Below are 19,416 nucleotides of genomic sequence, written 5' to 3' on the forward strand. Positions count from 1 at the left end.
TGCTGTTTTTAAAAGTTTGCTACTAAAGATTATAGATCTCAAAGTCAGAACTACACTGTTGCTCCTATTCCTTTCTCAAAATTATCATTTACTTTTAGAGAAAAATCTCATCTCTACTCAGGATTTTATGTCAAAGTAATTCTTTCAGCTATCTGAGTGTTTGCAGATATTTGACAATTACAATAAATCAACTATCCTTCCGCTAGCTGCTTATCTAATGAAAAATTGCTGCAAGAAAATTTTTATAGCCTAAGGTAAAGGGTTAATGTGGCATTAATGCAAAGAAAAATTCTTTCCCACTTCTAATTTTCAGAAAGTTTTATAAACCTATCTTGGCTGGAAAAGCAAATTAACTATTTCAGTGTCTTCCAAGAATATTTTTCTACTCTTTAATATATGTACATAGTACATTAACAATGTTGGCTACTTGAGAACAAGTATTACCCTTACACATAAGACTTAGTGGAAATGAAATATAATTAATGATAAAATCACTTGTATGCCTGGCCTCATATTATATTTCACTTTAAAAAAACTCCTTACGAATAATGCTATCTTAGAGACTGCAGTGGATAAACATTCTGATGACAACTAATAGTCAATAACTCAATAAAAAAAGATGTCAGATACAAACCTTAAAATTCTTAATACTCTTCTAAAAGAGTCCACATTTCTCCATCGCTGGAGATAATCTGAGCTAAATACAAAACAATAACAAAACCCCTCTACCTTCAGGTCAAGTTAAATTACTTAAGGCAGAAGGGAGATGGCGAGTCGGCTATCATACCTTCATTGGCCATGTGGGGAGGATGGCTACTATGAAGTGTGCACGTATACTTAAATTTTTCACAATTAAAACACCCCAAGTAAAACAGAACTGTATGGCAAATATATACAGAGAAGGACCTAACCTCAACTTAACATACTTTTCAACTGCTAACGTTAGCAAACTTTCTTTAAGAAAACCAGATATCTAAAACACTGCAAGTAAGTCTGATAATGGTTTGATTGTGATGACAAGGTCCTTGTCAAATTCTTAATTCCACTGCATCCTCCCACTTCGCCCCCAAGAGCTATCCAGGGATCACAAACAGAACACAATAAAGACATAAGGGATACTGGAACTAATTTCACACTGCTTAGGAATCAATAGATGTTAATGAAAAATAAATTATATACAATTAATAGCTTTAGAAGGTTTATTTACTAAATCTACTTCACCTTTATATAAATACTGCTAGGCAGTCCTGAACTATGTGACCAGACCCAGTTGTGTCTGGTCTGACTTACATCCTGAATGGCAATTAAAGGACATTAAAAATACCCTGGGATTACTTGAGGTAGGACGCCTGCCTTATCCACGCACTTTCCAACAGACCCATGTGAGGAGAACCCTCCACCACAGGACACAGCCTGGCAAGAGCAACTCTGGTAATGGTTACTTGACTGGAAATTGCAATGCAGTTAAAATCTGGCCTGCAGATTTGGAGATGAGGGAATCGCAAACTGCAAGAGAGTAAATTCTTAGAAATAAACTAGGTTCTTGTTAGCAATAATCATTATTACTAACAATAATTGATAGCAATAATACAAACACTGAGTGAAGTGATCACTTTGCCTTCTCTAGCCCACTCTTCTATTTTCTGAGGAGACAAATTATTAAAGCTGCCTCAACCATGTTATCTTGGGCAGTGAGTCAGCAGTCTTCTCTAAACATGCTAAGAACTCATTAACACCTTATGTAGGGACTCTTGTCCCCGACAACTGTTGTAAGGGAGTCTCAGGCACGCCAAAGAATGTAAAAAGAGGTTTTTATGGGCACCTCTTCTTTGGGACTAATTTCAAAGAAATCCTTGGAATTTATTTACCAAACATTTCTGAACCACTTTGTGCAAACTGGAGAAAATCCCAGGCAAAATGTGTTCTCCAGAGACAGAAAGGATACTTAATGGATCAGGGTGATAAGTAAAATTATGGTTAAGTGTAAGTGGATATCATAATTAACCCATTTCTGGGTGTACTGGTACTGATGAATCTTATGTCATTTCTGAGGAAATGGATTTGTCCATTAAATCAAGTTAAAGAAAATTTTAATTACTTGAGCTACTAACGCTTTAAATACCACAAATCAGACCAAGCAGAAGCTCACTTTAATATTTTTCAAGATAGAATAATCCAAGTCTCTGAGACAGAAGTCAATGTCACAAAGTACTTTTAAATTTTATAATAAATAATAGAATTGATCATTTTAAAAGAACTAAAAAGCATCATAGTAGTACAATTCTTTAAAGGGAAGAACCCATGAAAATGAATTATCTTAATCATGTTAAATCAACTTATTCAAAACATTTAAAAAAATAAAATGTTACTGACATAAGACTAAAATCTAAGAATAAACACTGCACACAATACTACTGTGTAATCAAACAGCTTGTGAGAGCATCAAAGACCTACTGTGATAGCCCTTTCCCCTCCACACATTCTAAACTATGGAAAATTCAGCTATATGAAATTTGATAAAAGAATCTACTTTTGGACAGAAATAGCAATGTTTCAGCCCAAAGCCAAGTAAAATTGCCAAGTTATAAACCTCTCTAAGAAAATGTTTTAATGGAAATGCCAATAGACCTTTAACCATAATGGTGTTAGGTGCCAAAATATAAATAATTTTTGTTTTTGTGCTCCCTTTACCATAAATTAGGTACAGGTCAAGTGGAAAAACAGTAGGTATCCAGTTCAGTGAGCAGTAAAGGCCAAGACTTGCACACTGGATTTTAAAAACAATAATGGAGTCTATATGAGACTTTCATTGAAGAATTTAGTAAGCAAGTCTAGCTCTCTAAGAGAAAGTCCTTAATAGGTTTCGTGCTTACTATTCCATATTCTAAGACTATCTCAAACAAATTACTAAAACTTAACCCAGCCAAGTAAGTAGAGTATTAAATCTGGTTTCCTGGTAGGGAACTGTTATACAAACACACACACCCAAGTTCAATTATTTAATTTTGACATTAATCCCTAACCGGAGCAATATTTTAGCAAATCTATGAGGCTTTCCAGCACAGAAAGCCTTGGGCTAACTACAAGGGCCACTTCAGAGTCTTTTCAACTCAAGGTTTCTATGCAAACCCACAGACATACTACGCAATCAGTGAGCTTATTCTTCAATTATTCAAGCACAGTTAAGTGCTGTAGTTATGCCCTTGGAGCAGACTGAACAGTATTTAGTCATTAGTCGCAAACAATAGTTTTTAATTTGCTTTATGTCTAGCATTCATTATACAAGAGAGCTAATCAAATTGGAACTAACACTGTGGTAGCAGACCCATTCCATACTAAAAAAAATGTATGCGTCCAAATCGGTGTGACTAAACAACATTTCACATTAAAGGATTACAACTTTCATAAAGATGTGATTTACACAAGACAGATAAACAGATTAGGGCATCATACTTATGAGGCCAGTGTCATGGGCTACTGGAGAGCCTGGTTAGCTTTAGTTTGATAACCACAAACAGTTAAACAAAGGCACGGTATTAGACATATGGGGAGTCAGTGTAAAGATCATTCAGTTTAACTAACTCCGAGTGAAACTATCTGCTAAATCCTAGGGATACAAAGATAAATGTTCCACAAACATACCAAGCTTGTTCATGCCTCAGAGCCCTCACAGAGCACCTCCCTCTACTGAGAACACTCTTTCCCTTGACCTGCACATTCAGATCTCTGCTTAAATGTCATCTCCCCGGAGAAGGCATCCTGTCCACTCTATGTAAAAGGGCCCTCCCCTTAGTCTCTGTCTCCTTAACTGTTTACTCTGTGTTTTTTTTCCTTCATAGTACTTATCATTGAAATTATTCTTGTTTACTTGTTTATTCTCTCTATTCCTACCAAATCATAAGCTCCATGAGGCAAAAGATGTTGACTATCTTTAAAGCTCTAACTCTAGTACCTAGAACATACCTAGTATATAAGTACTCAATAAATGTTTATTATATGAAATCAGCAATCAAGGTGCTGTCAGCATAATAGGATTAGAATGTATAATCAGAAAACAGTATATAATCTTGTAAGAATTATATAAATACAATAATTTAAGTATAAGACATTTCATTAAAGAAAAAATGAAGACCTTCATTTTTAGCGTTACTTTTAAAGTTCCAGGCTCTCCCTAATATCCAAGTAAACTTCTTTTAACTTATTAACAGAAGTACAGCAGAAAATAAAACTAAAGGTGGTAGGAGAATTATAGGAACTAACCAATTTCCTTTCTTCCTTTCTTAAAGAATATTTACTAAAGAACCATCAAATCTAATTCCAAATTCCACTGGTTCCCCCTAGGATATAATCAAGAATCATCTATAAGATTTCTAGTTGATCTTCAACGTAAATTTTCCATTTCTAGAACTAAAAATCCTCTCTAGCCCTAGCATCAGCTGTATAAATCAGATCTGGTGTTACTCTCTCTCTTTAAATATCCATAGAGGTGAATATAAGATAAAAGTCAAATTAAGTATTAATAGAGTAGAAGAAACACACAAGGTAACAGTAAGGCCCTATTTCTTAAGCTGAGAGGAGAGTACACATGGGCCTGATGTATACTTATACTTGGTACCCTCATAATTTTATAAATATTTTGTATATAAATTCAATATTTAACAAAAATTGAAAAAAAAAGTGTTACTCCCTGCACTCAAAAAGCTTAAATTCTACAGGAGGAAGTGAATCAATGCCTATAAATATAATGTAATGTGGGCTTTGATAAAAGCATGTACAGTTTGACAGCTTCAAAAGGAAGCACCAAATCAGTTGAGGCATGCCAAAGTACTTTATAAAGTAATATCTATGCTACAAAGTGTTAACTGTACAAGTATAAAAGTTACTCACATTGGTTTCAGGATGATAATTATAGCAGTTTAAGCATCACTTGCTTTTGATTTTTTAAAAAAGTCACATGGAACTTAAATAAAATTATATTATTTGTAGTAAGGATGATGTATAAAAAGCTGCAATAATGAAACCTGAGGAAAACCTTCAATATATTACTCCATGGGCTAGTGAAATGATACAGTAAAGATTCTTTTCATTGCATTCCCCAGAATAAAAGTTAGTAGAAAGCAGAGGAAGGGGCTGGACTAAAGAAATGAATCACTATCTCAAAAATCTATACAACTTCAAATTCATCTAGGTTAAAAAAAAGCTTCTCCTTAAAATGCTAACCACAGAATAAGGAGTATAAAATGTTCCTATTTTAATTTTTAGAATACTACTGTATTTGTAGGTAATAGCTCTACATAAATACACAAAAATGCATTTTTTTTAAGTCTAAGATAAGGAACAAACGAGGGGTGAGGGAAAAGGGACAAACATGGGGGAAATTTTTTAAGGTTTTATTCAAATTACCTCAAATAATCCATGTTTAAGACTGACAAATATAGAACCTCTATAAAATTGTGGTCCCATCTTGGGTATCTAACTTGGGTATCTATGCTTTTTCCAGGTCCCTTTTCCTTAATTTTATTTAGGTAAAATATAATGATTTTTAAACCAAGCAACTGTAACTTACAGAAAGTTTCCTCTATTTTATTTTAACTGAGAAAGTGGAGACATTTTTAATCCATCATATTAAAAATATAAAGATAAAAACTATGAGAAGACAAACATAAGCTTCCATTATATACTGGCTAATCTCATAATGATCGTGTCAACCAATAAATTATTACAAACCACCTCTACACAAAGCTTCCAGTCTATAATATAGCTCAGATTCAAGTGTATTCACTATTACAAATTAACATTTTAGCATTCTAAAACTACAAAAGTAGGTTTAAAAACAGCTTGATAAGAACAAGGAGTAATTTCAAAGTTTTACCCCAAAGAAGACCATATTATTTTTAAAACTTAAAATAACACTTAAAAAATCAAGTTGGTATTCTTCATTATCAAATGATAATTTCAGGCTATACTCTTGAAGCAAAAGAAGATCAACCAACAGCAAGATCATATGTACCATGTATCAATTTTTTAATTAAATCACAGAACCACTCAAAGAAGAAAGAATTGTTCAGTTTATTAAATCCATTCTACAAAAAAAATACCAACACCAAGCTTAAAACTGCTTATTAGTATTTTATGATCAAAGATCCATACCACATTATAAATCTTTACACCCCAAATTCTACTTAACCAAGTCAATATAACAATTATAGGGGCTAAAAATTATTTATACCTGCACCTATACTCAAAAGTGTTTGGGATATAAGATACCTTTACAAGACCATTAGGTTCTTTATGAAAAAAAGAAACTGATTTAAATTATTATACATGTGTGTATATATATATATATGTTGTTGTTGTTGTTGTTGCGGTACGCGGGCCTCTCACTGCTGTGGCCTCTCCCGTTGCGGAGCACAGGCTCCGGACGCGCAGGCTCAGCAGCCATGGCTCACGGGCCCAGCCGCTCCGCGGCATGTGGGATCTTCCCAGACCAGGGCACGAACCCGTGTCCCCTGCATCGTCAGGCGGACTCTCAACCACTGCACCACCAGGGAAGCCCTATTTTACTATTTTTTAATCCCAAAGCCAACAATCGAGTTTAACATAATAGGAATAAAATTGCTACTCCATTGCCTACTGCTATATTGCTATAATTACATATGTATATATGTGTATATGTATGCAAATACATGTGTGTATGTGCATATATATTATATTCGATTACACAGTAATGTTGGAAAATTTGGAAATTATGGAAAGTCATAATACCCATAATCCTGCCATTCCAAAATACCCAGATACCTGCTACTAGTATTTTATATACTATTAAGCTTTCAGAATTTTATTAGTGGGTCTCCTCATCCTCTGATTGAGATGATGATGATTTCTAAGTATGTCAATGTGGTGAAATTTATTTATTTATAGACCTTCTAATATTAAGCCATCTGTACATACATGAGATAAACCAAACTTGGTTGTAGTGTTTGATCTCTTTCATATGTGGTTGGATTTAGTTTGTTAATATACTCTATAAAGTTTTTACTTCTATATTCATGACTGATGTAGACCTACAGTTTTTCTCTCTCATAATGTTTCCATCTGGTTTAATTATCAGAGTTATACACATCTTACAGAATAAGTTGGGGAAGCATTTCCTCTTTTTGTATTGTCTGGAAAAGTTTGTATAAAATTGAGATGGGGTTTGAGCCCTGGTCCGGGGAGATCCCATGTGCCGCGGAGCAACTAAGCCCATGCGCCACATCTACTAAGCCTGCGCTCTAGAGCCCGTGAGCCACAACTACTGATCCTGCATGCCACAACTACTGAAGCCCACGTGCCTAGAGCCAGTGCTCCGCAACAAGAGAAGCCACTGCAATGAGAAGTCCACGCACTGCAACGAAGAGTAGCCCGCCACAACTAGAGAAAGCCTGCGCGCAGCAACGAAGACCTCACACAGCCAAAAATAAATAAATTAAATAAATTAATTTAAAAAAAATTTTGAGACGATCTGGTCCTTGAAATTCTGGTAACACTCACCTGTAAAATCACCTGGATCTAATGTTTCCCTTATGAAATTATTTTTTCTTTTTTTGCCACTTCTTCAGTTTCTTTAATAGTTACAAGATTATTCAGGCTAATTATTTCTTGAATCTGTTCTGAAAAGTTAAAATTTTCTAGGAATCGATCTATTCCTACCCACAGTAATTTGAACCAAAAATTCATAGCTCTTCAAAGTTGTAACATCCTATTATCTGAATTTAGAAAAAAGCATTGTATATTGAGAGTACTAAATAACATAAGTCAGTTTTGCTTTGTTTTTATTTTTAATGAGGAAATTGAGAATCTGCAATAGCTCTAAAAATAACTAGATATATCTTGGGTAGCACAAAATCATAACTGTTACTTATGACAAACAGAATAGATGTGCATATATTTTAGCTACTACTTACCACCAGAAACAGGGGCATCCATGAAAACTGCTCCCATTTTCTCAACTTCTTTGGCCAATTCTTTCGAAACCATAGGATCAATAGTACTGGAATCTATTAATAGTGAGCCTTTCTTCACTTTTCTAAGTAAATGAACAGAAATACTGTTTTAAAAAACTATAGTTTTATAATTTAAAAAATATAGTTTACAACTCTGAATAAGCATTTCATGCAGCTACCTATATCAGAATCTGCTAAAATCCACCAGATATCAAGGAGGTCTTTGGTTTAATATTAAAAACATTATTAGAACTGGTTCAAAATCTCAAATTCATTTTCAGATCAATTATAGTTCAAAGTAAACTTGAACTATTTCAAAGAAACCAAAATAATCTAATAATCTATATGGTATAAATTCTGGTTTCAGGTGAAATACACACTAACCATAATAATATAGGTAAGCTAAGATGTAAGCAATTTAAAACACCTATTAACTTTAAAAGGGCTACTTAGTAGGATTTTAATTTTTGTTTGTAAAGTAGCTGGGTCTCTTTAAAAAGTAATTTATTTGTCTTTAACAAGCCATATTGCAAATTTCACATATCCATTTCTTTTCCACTAGGTAGAATAAACATAAGCAGTTAAAATTTAGCCATTTGCTTTAGGGTGGCATATTCTTTAATAACTGCAACTTTGTAAAGACAAAATAAAACATCAAACAGGCAGAAAGGAAAATACAGGAATGGACCTATAAAATCTCACAGAGACTTTTTGTTCTTTACAGTAAATTTATATACAAACATTGGTAAAAGGGGGAAGCAGTCTTCTCATATATCACATTTTACATCAATATTTAAATGGCATTCTTAAAGTAAAACAGTTCTATATATACCTATATAGTTCCCTTACAGTCTATAATCTATGCCTACCTTCACTGGCTTGGAAACCGACCTAAATTACAATTTATTTAAAGGGCTATGGCTAACCTTGAATTCAAACGTTCCAAAATTCTTACTACAGATAAACTAACCCAGAGGACATTTAATCATAACCATGATTGGAAAGTTAGAACTGAATAAATAAAAATATTGAAGGGGAAATAGAAAATCATTGCTAAAAACTATAAAAAAGAAATTTTTTTCTACAGAAAAAAATAGCACGCAAAACGCTTTAAACAACAATTTTAGACATATGAATTGATCTGGTCCAAATGCAATGGCTGGGTATGTTCCATAGAAAAGAAATAGCACACTCTGTTATAGATCACCTCAGTATGTGGAATTCCACTTTACATACCCTAAAAATATAAGAATTAAGTTTACCAGTCTTCTGTGATATTAATATTTTTAAGATCTTAAAGCTTTAAGCAAATGGGAAATGGTCTCAAAAATTATACATGCACAGGGTGTGGGGAAATGATCCTGACCCAGAAGAAAATAAAGAACTACCCATGAGAAGCAAATTACAGTTCAATGTAAAGCCACAATCTTTCAAAGCACTCCCTAGACAAAATTGCCCTGGTTGCTGGCCACCATATTCCTAGTAAAGGATATTAATAAACATAGGATTTTGTCTCCACAAAGTTTTTAGTAACTTTTTCTTCAGACGTAAAACAGGGCCATAATTGGAAAAGACTAGGTAATGAGACAGCTAAGTCACCTCAGGACCACTCACACACTGTGGGCCTGAGGGCTCCATCCAAAATGAGAGTCTTTCAACTTTCCCTGAAATCTAAACATTTATCTTATCAGTTTTCTGCCTAATATTCAAGTGTCTGTTGCTTCTAAGTTTGCTAGTTTTCCAAAGCAATTCAATTTCCCAAAACCTCAAATTTCATGTATTACAGCTTCATGAAATTAAACCCTTTCCTTGAGCCCTTCATGTGTCTACAAAGCCTACCAGTTTGCTCTAGCTCTCTGCTGAACTTCAACAACAAAACAAGTTAGGAACTGGAATCAGTAAGACCAGAAAACTAAACTCAACCGCTGTCATCCTAATATAACCACAAGGGTTATTAACCAAAAGGTTCTCAAAGCCAGGGAAGCTAGTTACTGAGTAGGAAACTCTGACCTAAATTATATATTATTTAAAGAGCTACTGCTAATCTTTAATTCCATCTTCTCAAAGTTCTTACTACAGATGTACTAACCCAAAGGACATACAATAACTTTTTATTTTATAATAAATTTTTAATAATGGTGTTCTTTCCAATGCTTCGTTTTATTTTTCATAGAAATCTTTTCCTGAATTTCTATAAACCGTAAGAAAATTATGCTTGTAACATTTGTACAGTTTAAAATGCAAGCTTTAAAAATCTCTTAAACAGGTTACCAATGTAAGTTTAATGCGAGATTAAAAGGAAGAAACAGAAAGCAAAAAAAATTTATTCCCAAAAGTCACATACTTGACTTCAGTGAAAAAATAAACCCTTTACAATGAGAGAAACCACACCATTCACTTTTAAGACATAAGAAAACAGTAAAAGAAAGTTTAACAAACATAATTGTTATTTCACAATAGTTCTAACAAATGTGAAATTCATAAACTATCATAACAAGAACTTATCTACAGTTGAGAAATACATACTTTAGAATTCCATTTGCTCCAGAATAAGCTTCTATTGCATTGATGCTGGTGGGCAACATTGTAATAATTCTGTCAGCTTTTTCAGCTACATCTGCTGGGGAAGACACTACCTTTAAAAAAAAAAATTGCAACGGCACATTATTTAAATTAAATGCAAGCAGCTTCTACAGTACAAGTAGGATCCACTTTTTATGCATGCCCATAATAGTGACAGTGAATAAAAACTAATCCTTGTTTTCAAAAGACAAAAACAAAAAAAGGGCAAAAAAAACCCTTACTGCCTAAAATAGAGTCCATTCCTTCACACATACAGATGCAATTTCTATGGAATCACATCCATTGTTTACTTTAAAAAGTGCAAAGTGAGTTGAGGGGGAAAAGGGCAAAACCCAACAGTCCTGGGAACAGACACACTTCTCATGGATTCCTCTAAGTTGGATTCTTAAACAGCATACTTTTTGGTAGATGCTCTAAGAAAAACATTCTAGTATATCACACTTGGTAGCTGAACTACAGGATACACCAATTATTTCATGGGCAGCAAAATCCACAAGTAAATTCTCAAGCCCCCATTAGCACTATCTTCCAGCCTCTATTTTCAAGAAAAAAAAAATTTAAGCCTGTTTTATAAAAAGTCAGGACAAGGACATAAGCATGTACTGCACTGAATGTGAGTACCATCATGAAGCCCGAGAGCATGAGCTGTCAGGTCTCCTGTGGAAACCATATATACAACAACGACATACGAACAGGCATCAAGGTTCGCTCTCTCTCTCAGAAGTCAGAATTCTGACTTCTGCTTTAATGATGACCGAGAACATACTGTACAGGAAAGCTGCTCTGCCCATCCTCTGTACATATGTTTACAAGTATGGGTGTACATACGCTCACTCACATTTCCACCACCCCCTGCTCTCTCGAATATATACACCATGATACACCTGGCCAGCTGATCAGCAACCAAAGAGGCCAGAAGAGACCAGGAGATCACTTCTTGACTGAAACTCTCCATTAACAGAAAGAATCTATCACCCCAATTATCACGAAAGCTCCTTTCCAAAGCCTTTTCTCTCTTTAAAGAAAAGACAAAGAACTATCAGAAGGATAATCAAAAATTTCTCCATAGGAATATTTACATATGCATTAGAAACTGACGTCTTTTCTACTAGGAAATGTGAACTGGCACATAAGCATCTTAGGAATGGGAATGCCTCTGCTTTTCATGTGGTGGAAGTAAATGAAACATTTTCTTTCTGTCTTTGATGTACAGCTGATGAAAGAATGAGAAACCAAACACAGTGTGCAATCTAAATATTATGAGCTAGAAGCAATTACATTTCATTCTTCCATAAGAGACTATCAGCTTCTAAATCAAATTCTACAGAAATGCAGTTTTAACATAATTTCATAAGTTGTATTCTAAAATTTCAGATAATCAAGTATCCTGGCACTTTGTGTACTAAATGATAATATTAAACACCTCAGAGTCTAAAGCCAAAAACAAACAAAAAAAAAGACAGTCTCTCTCATCTAAAGGCGATACAGCATTTTAGAGTCTACAAAGTGGCACATTCAACAATATGTATATTTTGATATATAGTGGGGATTGGCCACAAATAATTATGGAAAAAAAATTTTTCCATCAAATTACAAAGTAATACTTAAGTTAGGTGAAAACCTTTCCTACACTCAAACAAATACTGAGATTTGAAAAGAGGCAACTATTTCCTGGCAAACAATTCAAGTTTCCTCAAGAAAAAAACAGCTCAGTAAGATGAGAAGAAAAGGAAAAGCTATAGGAGTCATAATTCTCTACTCTTGGACTGTGTCAAGAATATGGGTTACACAGAGAGCCCCATCTGTTCATCCTATTTAAATGAAGTGATAAAGGCATGCATAATGGTGGCATACCTTTCAGTTGCCTTTCCTTCTATCTCAGCTCCATCTCTCTTGATCTTTCAGGGACTGTAGTAAGCCAGCCCTGAGGTCTAAGAGTCAACTTCAGACTTTCTCTTAGGAATTGAGAGTCTCTTCCACTGAAGGAAATTCAATTCCATCTAGATAACTCCTTGAGACATGCCCTCAGGGGCACCAACAATTAGCTCACAGATCTAGGAATACTTCACACCTCCAAGCTTCTTGTGCTCATGAATTGGCAGTGCCAATTCATGCAACTGCCAAGTGCATGGGGTGGCCAATCAGCCCCCTGCATCCCTAGCATCTGCTTCTTGGGATGCCTGGGTTGCCAGAGTACTGCTAACCCCTCAAATATATAGGAAAGTAGGGTCAAAGCTCACAGGTCCGGAAAAAAACACACAATGACAGTGATAGCTGGAATGTCACCACTGTACTGGCCACAACTGCTCCATATGTAACAACTATATACATTTGGTACGTTATAATAACCGTCTCTAATTTGCACTACAGAAGGCATGTTTATTAGACAGACACGTGTGTCCAGTTATTCAAATCATCTTGCCTTCCAAGTGATGACTTCAAGACTTTGAAATAACTGACTAGCAAAATTTGGCCATGACTCAAAAGCTGGCAGGAAAAAAACAAACCTTATTGCCAGTCTGACACTCACCACAAAAGCCTTTAGGAGCCAATCTAATTAGAGTCCCTTCAGTTACATTTGCTAATTGAATGGATCAGCAAAGACAGCATGGATGAGGGAAAGGAACACTAATTTGGGAAGCCAGAGACTGGGTTTAGTTATAGCTCAGCCACTAAATCATCTGTGCTTTTGTGCAAATCACTTAACCTCTCTGGCTTCAGTTTACGAGTCTACAAAATAAGAATAGTGATTTGGATTATCTTTAAGCGTTTCTATCTCCAAAGTAGAAAGGAAACTTAGGCAAGGGAAGTTTTCACATTTAGTAACCTTAAATTCTAGGAAGGTACGGACTCTGTGAAAAAGGGCTGATGGTATAGGAAGCATCTGCAATGACTCAGTACAAATGTAAAGCATTAGCAGGACTCTTCGACACCTCCACGTGTGTGGATGGTCGCTGATCTGGCTGACTCTGGAACATGGCTCTGCTCCGACTGTCATGGCCATCCCAGAAGAATCTCTTGATAATCCCAACTGCCTCGTTCTTACACCACTGTGAATTAAGGTGACCCTACTTTTCCATTATTTTAATTTTGATGACAGGAGATTGGTTCCCTTCACAATATCTACAGTCTTTAAGAATTTCTGCAACTAGATTCATCTGTATGCTAGTAGGCACCAATGGCAGGTGTACAATATAAAGATTAGACAACTGGACAGATTAAAGACAAAATCTGCTTTGCTGGGTGGGTGACGGGAGGAATGATGGGGGCATCAGGGCCCAGAGTAATCTGAAGTAACTGCACTTCCTTTTTACATATCCAATGGAAGGAGACAACAGTTAACCTAGTTGTTTTACATAAAGAGAAAAATCTCGCTGTCTCTGTTACACAAAACAGTCACATAAGCGAAGCTCAGCACTGCTTCCACATAAACCAAATGGGTAAGAGAAACTTGCAAAGAGACAAGATGAACATGACCTTGGTTAAACTTGCCACTCAGCGTATTTTAATCTTTCCAAGTAGAAAAGCATACTATTGCTTCAAAATTGCACTACCCTTAAAACGCTGACCAAAACGGTTTTTGCCTACATCTTGAAACATGTGGTCAACAGTGATGAAGCCCACTCAGCAAGAGACTTCTAAAGTTCTCATCTAACAAAACCTGAGTGGATGCCAGATTAGATCTCAATAGAATTACTTAACCAAACATGTTCAGCCTTATAACCCAGGAACAACAAGATGGTTCCCAAGTTTTTAGAGAGAAAACAAGAGAATCCAATTAAGCCTAGTTCAACCAGAAAACTCAAACAGAAATGGTGCATAAGTCCCAAGACTTCTGGCACCAATCAGAGGCATCTCCAAGGAAATTCCCAGACAATGAAAATGAAAACAAAGCACAAGTCACATGCCCTTAATGCTACCGCTTAAAAAGAGAAATTGGTATCTTCTGTAAAATAAAAGGACACAAGGGACTCTGCAGAATATATTCTTAAGCAGGGATGCAGTCAAATCACTTTATCTCCTAATTTGGTTTTAATTTTTATCATCACTCCTTCATTTAAAAATATGTCTACAATTCTATTCCCAACGACTCTGGACTCAGTGACTCAGCCAACACAGTGGTGTATTTATATGTGTGGTGTTGGGGAATGAAGATTTGGGAGAAATATGGTATAGATACTAAAGCAGCAACCATTAACAGTAATAACAGTAGTGATAGTAGTCACAGCACTTTCTATGTGCCAGGTTCCCTAGGGCTAAGAGTAAGGTACTATTACTACTGCCAATTTATAAGATGAGAAAATTTAAGTACAAAGAAGTTAAATAATCTGTCTAAAAGTCACACAGCCAGCACAAGATAGAGCTGAGATCTGAGCTCAGGCAGCCAGGTTCCTTCTGCGTTTATGCTTTTAAACCACTACATTCACAATTTATTGATTCATGATTTCTAATACCCAAACGCCTGATAATTATCATGGGTTACATTCTTAGAACAGATGCTAGAAGTTGAAATGATGCATTGTATGTTAAACCCGAGTTTCCAACAGAAATAAAGATATAATACAGGGATACGGAGAGAGGAAACCGTAAATTTTTTATGGGAATGACCACAAGTAACATATTAAACCAATTATAAGTGCCCTAATAGAATTGGTTAACCTGTAAAGGTATAAATAAGTTCATTAAATACAGTCAGGCACGTGAAGCATTTTAACATGTCCAAGATTTTATTTCCTTCATAACCCACGTAGTATTTTTTACTACTAGGTACAGCTGGAAGGAAAACCTCCAGGGTGGTAACACCCTAAAGCACTTCACCTGGAACTGCAGGTGGACCTTGCACCTTGAGGGGAGGGAGGAGCCGGCCCGTGGAAAGCAGAGCCAAGAAGCAGACAGAAACGGATCTAATTACATCTGTGCCCAAAATTCGGCTGTGCCTGGGTTCAGGCCACTCCCCAACTCTTCACTTACATGAAACAATAAATCCCCAGTTTTTGCTTTTAAAAAAACAAAAAAGCACTTCTTCATGGAGATGTCCAAAGATCTTTAGAACTAGTTGATTGCTTTTTGATCCAGATATGTCTAGTTTGGTACTTTCTCTCCCTGCAAATTTCCCACTGAAAGCACAGTTGACATTTGAAATCAACTAGCCATGTTTTCTGCAAACTTTGAGGGAAAAAATTTCTGTTTTCTTTGGCTGCCATTTCATCGACTTCACTTGAGATAGTAACATCAGGGAAAGAAAGGGACACCTGTCCTTTAAATGTAAGAGTCAACTCAAATATACTCTGAATTTTTGAACTCTTAATCCATTCACTGCACTATTGTGCACAATGGCAAGAAGTTTTCACCTATATTTTTCCATCTCATCCCAAGTCTTCTCTTTGTCTTTTAGTAGTAAAATGAAACTCACTTTTTCCTTTATCAAACATTTTAAAACAATATAGCTATGAATTAGTACTACTGACATTTTAACACATCAGGAGTCACACATCCAAATTAACATTACCTTTTAATGTAGGGGTCTGAGGAAATTACATTTGCTCAAATGACACTGCCGCTGTTCAAAACGGTTTTTAAGCTGCCGGCATAAAAATCATTTATCAACAAATGTTTTCATTTTATTATGACAGAATATTTCCCCTCAGGCCCAAAGCTTTTTTACCCTTTACCCTTCTCCTGTCATTTATCTCAATTTCACGTTCTCCTGCCCTCCACTGCTGTTGTAATCAATACTCAGAGGACCTCTTAGAGTCAAGACTCTTGAGAGGAAGCAGAGCGGTGAGGGAGATGGGACGTGGGAAAAGAGGGTTCTGCCTTCCAGGCTTTGCCGCCCCAGTGTGAACCGCCCACGCAACTTTCCCACCGTGTGCTGGGAGCGGGGCAAGGCTGGGAGCTGTGGGCAGAAGCTAAGAGAGTCTCACGCTTCACTAATCTGGGACGGGCAGCCTCCCAGAACCCATCCTCCTTCCTTCCCCACACCCACTTATGTATCTCAAGGAAGAAGGAAAATCTAATGACTGAGTCTGTGTCCTAGAACCCTCTGATTTCTATCCAGGAATCCAAGAGATCTCGTCTCCATGACTTTCATTTCAGGCTACAGCCTTTCTGTTTGTAGGTGAGCGAAGATTAAGCACAGTATTTATGTAGCTCTCTATCAGAAATGAAATGACTCTTAAGAGTTACTTATTATTTTTCCCCTCAAAACCTGCTTCAGCACATTACCGTCAAAATACAATTTTAATAAAAACTCCCTTCTATTATTTAGTCTTGCCACCTGAGACACATCTAATACATTGCCACATCCAACTCAACCTGTTTTATTCTCCACAGCACTAGGTGGACTGCTAGACACATGGGAAGTACTCAACCTGTATCGGTCGACCTAAAGTAGAAATCTCTAGAAACCTGGAGAGAGAGGCTTCCACTTTTAAAGAAAATTGCTCCTTTGTCCCCATTCTTCACCTGGATAAATCCTGCTTATTCTTGTGCTATCTACCTAAATGTCTAGTCTTCAGAGAACGTCCCTGACTGCCCTCACAGCCAACGTAATGCGGATTTTACTGAAAACTGAGGAGACTCTTCTTCTTTCCACATCACAATTTGGAATCACATATTTGTGTGGTTTGATAATCTAACACCTCCTGTTGGTCCCCAAAGGCAAAGACTGTAACTGTTTTGTTCTGGACTATATTCCCAGTACCTAACACATAGAAAGTACTCAAGAAACATCAGTCAAATTAGTAAATTAATGAACGTCCTATCCCGTTTTGCTAAGAGATTCTAAGGTAGCCTTAACCCATAGTGATCAAAGCAATAAAAAGTAACTTTTCTTCACAAAGAAGTGAGAGATTCTGACATTGTCATGTGAATAGAAAGCATTAGAAACGGAATAATAGCTCGGTAGAGCAGAGGTGAAACCAAGACTTATGGGAACTTAGAGCTAACACACACACTGTTTACTGTGCCATACACAATTTTAAGCTCGTTACATATATGAATTCATTTAATCCTCGTAACAACTCCCTGAGAAAGGTTATTATTATTATCCTTATTATTTCACACATGAGGAAACAGATATAGAGACACTAAATAACTTGCCTGAGATTGCAGATACTAAGTGGAAAGGGCAGGTTCTAAACCCATTTTGTAGATTCTAGCTGTACTGGTTTCCAGTGGCTGCTGCAATGTTACCCCAAGCACGGTGGCTTAAAACAGAAATGTATTCTCACAGCTCTGGAGGCCACAAGTATGAAAGCAAGATGTAGGCAGCACCACGCTGCCTCCAAAGGAAGATCCTCCTTTGCCTCTACTAGCTTCTGGCTGCCCCTGGTGTTCCTTGGCTTGCCACAGTATAACTCTGAAGTCTGCCTACGACTTCCCACGGCCTTCTCCTTGTGGCTCTCTGAAAGGACACTCATCACTGCCTTTAGGGCCCACCTGAAATCCAGGATGACCTCATCTCAAGATCTTAAACCTAATTACATCTGCCAAGACCCTGTTTCCAAATAAGGTCACTTCCACAAGTACTGGGGGTTAGAACTTGGACATTTATCTTTTTTTTAAATCGCTTTATTGAGATATAATTCACATAACATATAATTTGCCCACCTAAAGTATATAATTTGATGGTTTTTAGTGTATTCACAGATATGTGCAACCATCACAATTTTAGAATTTTTCATGACTTCAAGAAAAAAATCCCATATCCATTAGCTATCTCTCCCCTCTGCCTGCCTCCCTCTTTCCCCTCCTCTCCCAGCCAGCACTAAACAGCCATTAATCTACTTTCTGTCTCTACAGATTTCTCTCTTCTGGACTTTCATGTGTCAGTGCTTCATCCCTTTTTATGGCTGAATAATATATCATTGTATGGATATACCACATTTTGTTTACCACTGATGGGACATTTAGGTTGTTTCTATCTTTTGGCTATAATGAATAATGCTGCCATTTATATACAAGTTTCTGTGTGGGTATGTGTTTTCATTTCTCTTTCATATATACCTAGGAGTAGAATTACAACCTCATCAGCAGTGTGTGACAGTTCAATTTCTCCATACTTCTTGTTATCTGCCTTTGTAATTGTAGCCAACCCAGTGGGTGTGGAAATCTCATTGTGGTTTTGGTTGCATTTATCTGATGACTAATGATATTGACATCTTTTCATGTGTTTATCGGTCATTTGTACCTTCTTTGGAGAAATGTCTATTCAGATCCTTTGTCCATTTAATTGAGTCACTTATCTTTCTGTTTGAATAGTATGACTTCTTTATACATGCTAGATACAAGTCCTTATCAGATATATGATTTGCAAATATTTTATCCCATTCTGTGGGTTACCTTTTCACTTTCTTGCTGGTGTTCTTTGGAGCACAAAAGTTTTCAATTTTGATGAAGTCTTATTTTTAATTTTGTTGCTCATGATCTTGGGTGTCATATTTAAGAATCCTTTGCCAAATTCAAGGTCATGAAGATTTACCCCTATGTTTTCTTCTAAGAATTTTGTAGGACATCTTTTGGGGGGCCACTATTCAACCCACTGTATACCCACTCACTATACAATCCATCATAATAGAGAACTATTATTTAATTCCAACAAATTTCATTGGTGCAAAACAACATATTAAATAAGGGTGTGGTATATAATCATTACTGGCCTGACATTAACTGATCCAAAAGAAATCCAGGCACTTTATTTTCTAGTAGTCTAGTTTATAAATAGGTAACAGGTAGCTACATTTCAGAATCATCAAGGAAGACGCCACACATACACTTAAAAATGTCTCATACATAAATTTCATTAATTAGTGACTACGCATCATGTAATTAAAAGAGCTAAAGCTCC

General features: G+C 36.1%; 1 protein-coding gene across 1 annotated transcript in view; it reads right to left on the bottom strand.

Moving 5' to 3' along the window:
* Positions 1-19,416, bottom strand: part of HIBADH (3-hydroxyisobutyrate dehydrogenase) — a 106,089-nt gene that overhangs the window by 75,134 nt on the left and 11,539 nt on the right. Inside the window, exons 3-4 of the mRNA XM_060108158.1 lie at positions 10,512-10,621; positions 7,947-8,068 (exon numbers count right to left, since the gene is read on the bottom strand). Of these exons, the coding sequence (XP_059964141.1) occupies positions 7,947-8,068; positions 10,512-10,621 (232 nt within the window). The remainder of the gene's footprint in view (positions 1-7,946; positions 8,069-10,511; positions 10,622-19,416) is intronic.

Source organism: Mesoplodon densirostris, chromosome 9 (assembly GCF_025265405.1).
Source record: "Mesoplodon densirostris isolate mMesDen1 chromosome 9, mMesDen1 primary haplotype, whole genome shotgun sequence".
In the NCBI taxonomy this organism is placed as follows: Eukaryota; Metazoa; Chordata; class Mammalia; order Artiodactyla; family Ziphiidae; genus Mesoplodon; species Mesoplodon densirostris.